The sequence below is a fragment of the Austrofundulus limnaeus genome, unplaced genomic scaffold (genome assembly GCF_001266775.1).
Source record: "Austrofundulus limnaeus strain Quisiro unplaced genomic scaffold, Austrofundulus_limnaeus-1.0 Scaffold74, whole genome shotgun sequence".
Classification (NCBI taxonomy): Eukaryota; Metazoa; Chordata; class Actinopteri; order Cyprinodontiformes; family Rivulidae; genus Austrofundulus; species Austrofundulus limnaeus.
In genome coordinates, this window is record NW_013952476.1 from 617,189 (window position 1) to 620,469 (window position 3,281).

The 3,281-nt window shown below is 44.6% G+C and overlaps 1 protein-coding gene across 1 annotated transcript in view; it reads left to right on the top strand.

The window, feature by feature from the left end:
* The window catches only part of LOC106519258 (sperm-associated antigen 1), a 33,023-nt gene extending 30,007 nt beyond the window's left edge, over positions 1 to 3,016 (top strand). Inside the window, exons 15-18 of the mRNA XM_014010838.1 lie at positions 222 to 348; positions 457 to 615; positions 687 to 1,010; positions 1,744 to 3,016. Coding sequence (XP_013866292.1) covers positions 222 to 348; positions 457 to 615; positions 687 to 1,010; positions 1,744 to 1,872 — 739 coding nt within the window. The 3' untranslated portion in view covers positions 1,873 to 3,016. The remainder of the gene's footprint in view (positions 1 to 221; positions 349 to 456; positions 616 to 686; positions 1,011 to 1,743) is intronic.
* Positions 3,017 to 3,281: the final 265 nt, after the last annotated feature.

The following is a 3,281-nucleotide window of genomic DNA, read 5'->3' on the forward strand; positions in this document are numbered from 1 at the left end:
ATATATATGTCAGATCTCTTGTCACAGTTGTCCCTTGTCATCAGCTTCATAAAAAGTGTTTGTTTTAAACGTATTTATATTTTTTAGTCAGAGAAATGTCTTATTTGTTTACACAGAGGGGCGGGGCTTAGACTTGTACAGCAGCCAGCCTCTGGGGGGCGCCCCTCCTGTGTGGCATTTAACTTCCTGTTTGTTGTTCTAATCAATCTGACCGGTTCCAGAGCTCTGTGCTTCCTGAAGCTGGAGATGTTCTCCGAGGCCAAGCAGGACTGTGACGCAGCCCTGACCCTGGAGCCAGCCAATAAGAAGGCTTTCTACAGACGAGCCCTGGCCAATAAAGGCCTGAAGGTGAACAGAGCCACACCCTGTCCTGTTCTAGTGTCCTGACATCACAGAGCTGACTCTGACACCGGCTGTGTGTTTAAAGGGCTGCTCACGTGTTGCTCTCTCCTTCAGGACTACCTGGCCTGCAGCTCAGACCTGCAGGAAGTCCTGCAGCTGGACCCCAACGTGCAGGAGGCCGAGAAGGAGCTGGAGGAGGTGACGGTGCTGCTCAGACAGAGCCTGGCCAGTTCTTCACAAGCCAAACCCAGGAGGAGCGTCCCAATCACAGAGGTGCCCACTCTGCTCCACAGAAACCTACAACCTCTGAACACGCACACAAACCTGTTTCTCTCCCGCCTCAGGTTGGCGACGACGAGGACCAGTCAGCCGTTCCTGACTTGGGGACCACCCGCACAGGAGAGGACCCCACCATCAACCTCAAACCCACCAGCGCCTACGACTTCGGCCAGTCCCTGAACGCAGCACGCCGCAGCAGGAACACGGTGGCCTGCGCTGAGCTGCTGGCCTCCACGTCACCAGAGCTGCTCCCTCAGTACCTCGGCTCCCAGCTGGACGCCAACACCGTCGGCTTCATGCTTCAGGCTCTCCACTCACACTTAGTGGAGAAGAATCCAGACCTGGTCTACCAGCACCTGAGCTACCTGCACACTGCTGACAGGTTCCCTGTACGTGTGGATTATAATCCAGCTAAACTCTAAGTAAAAACTGAATGTAGGAATCATTTGAAATGTTTAAATTAAGAAAGTGTTTCAGTTTTAAGAAGACAGATGGTCGCTTTGATTCATCTCAACAGTTTTTCACTTTAAATCACTGACTGACAGTGAACGGTGTATTTTGTATGATAGAGCTTGAAGCAGTTTTGGAGGCTGGCAGGGTGAACTGTTCACAGACGACGATTAATGGAAGTGTTCTGAGTCCAGAACAGAACCAGACCTGGTTTTAATGCAGTGAAGATCACAACCATCTAATCCTGACTTTCAGCCTCTGAGCTCAGATTATAATAATCTGTTGGTGAGATAAGGAGAGTCAAAGTTTTCACAGTTTTTATTTGAGGAACATATTTCTGAAATTTTCCAGTATGTTTAGAGACAGACCGGTGGACCTCTGTCCTGCTGATAATTCATCTAAAYAATTAGAAGCTTTTATTTGGACCATTACTGTCACAACTTTTCAAGAAGAAATGCTGCTATAAAATAAAATAAACCACAGTGTGATATGTTTAATATGTTCCACAGTGAATAAAATACAGATTTATGTATTTAATCATTACAACCTGTTTTTATTTACTTTGTACACAACGTGCCATCTTTTTCAGAAATGTATTTTAATAGAATAAAAGCTTGTTTGTTCATATGAAGTTAAAAGATGTGTAAATAAAGCCTTTCTCCCTGTTTGCAGACGGTGCTTATGCTGCTGGAGGAGGACGAGCGGCGCCGCCTGACTCGGCTGTTTGAGCGCCTCTCGGCTGCGGGGAGCTCAGAGTTCACCAAGAACGACGTTCAGAATCTGGCCAACAAATATATCTGACCCCACCCCCCCCACGCGCTCCCACCCGCCGCCGCACGAGCTGTCACCTCTTCTTACGGTTTGGTTTATGCAAAACAAGAAGCGAGTCCACAGGAAGCTGCGGGACGTGTCCACGGCTGGAGGACAGATCTGATGTAGAACTCAGTGTGTTTTTATTTCTCTCAGAAATGTTGCTCAGCAGACTTTGTGTTTGTCCCAGCTTTCATCACTAGAGTCAGCCGGCAGCAGGGGCACGGTGGGACTCCACATTAACGTACTCAGAACTAGGATTATTTAAAGTTAAACTCCAGTGGTTTTTCCACTACAGATGAATTTACAGGAGAGGCTCACGTCGCCACGTTTGAACTCAGCAGAGTTTTYCAAAGCGACACTTTAAACCGAGTCGTTTGATAAAAGAAGGACTCGTTTAGATTTTTACTGGGCTCAAACAGAAAAGGAGCCAAAGTAAGCGTTTCCCACTCAGTTTTCGTGCTTTAGCACCAGCAAACACAATGTCGCTTTTTATTCAGACCATTTGAACTGTGAGGGACTGAGGTCTGATGTGGTAGCAGCTGGAAGTCGTCTTCAACAGAGACTCAGAGCTGATCTGAGTCTAAACGTGCAGCAGGCCTCAGCAGGGAGGGCCGGGCCTTTAAACAAGCTATGCAACGAGCCGAGGCGTTGAACACGCATCCTTCTTATCGGCAGGTGTTTTGTCTTAATGTGGTCCTGACTGTAGGATCACTCCTGAGCGAAGCAGCATCTTTAACAGATGTTGTGCCTTTCCTTCAGTCCACGGGTCGACCTCCGCTGTTTCACTCATTCTACAAATACTCTTACAGGAAAAAAAATTTTTTTTGTCATTCTCTAGCTTTAATTAAAGATTAAATGTGTTTGGATTTTTGCATCTTAAATTATACATACATTGTCATAGCTGTATGCAAATAAAGTTATTTTTGCTAATTTAAATCATATGTTTATTGATTATTAAATATTAAAAACTGAGGGCTATGTAAATCCAGACTATATGTTTTTAAGTGTTTTTTTTTTTTTATGAATTTGCAAAGTTCCAGGATATAAACTGGGAAAGAGAAGCAATAATTGAACTGTTCAAGGCTGGTCAACATTTGATGTAATCTGTTGCATAAATAATCAACAAAAGCCACCAGAGTCATATTATTTTCTCACAAAGAGTAAACTGCTAACAGGTTTATCTGTGAAAATGTTAAAGAGGCTGAACAGTTGGTTAAACTCAGACAAGTGTTTTCATCTTTCAGGGACAGATGATGATGTCATTGCTTGCAGAATTAATTGTTGAAGGAAATGTTATCAAAATCTATCTGTCGATACCTTGTTTATAAAATTTGGTTAGTTCATAGTAAAGGTATTGGCAGTTCAGTTTCCTGGAACCATTTCTTTGATGGTGGTCA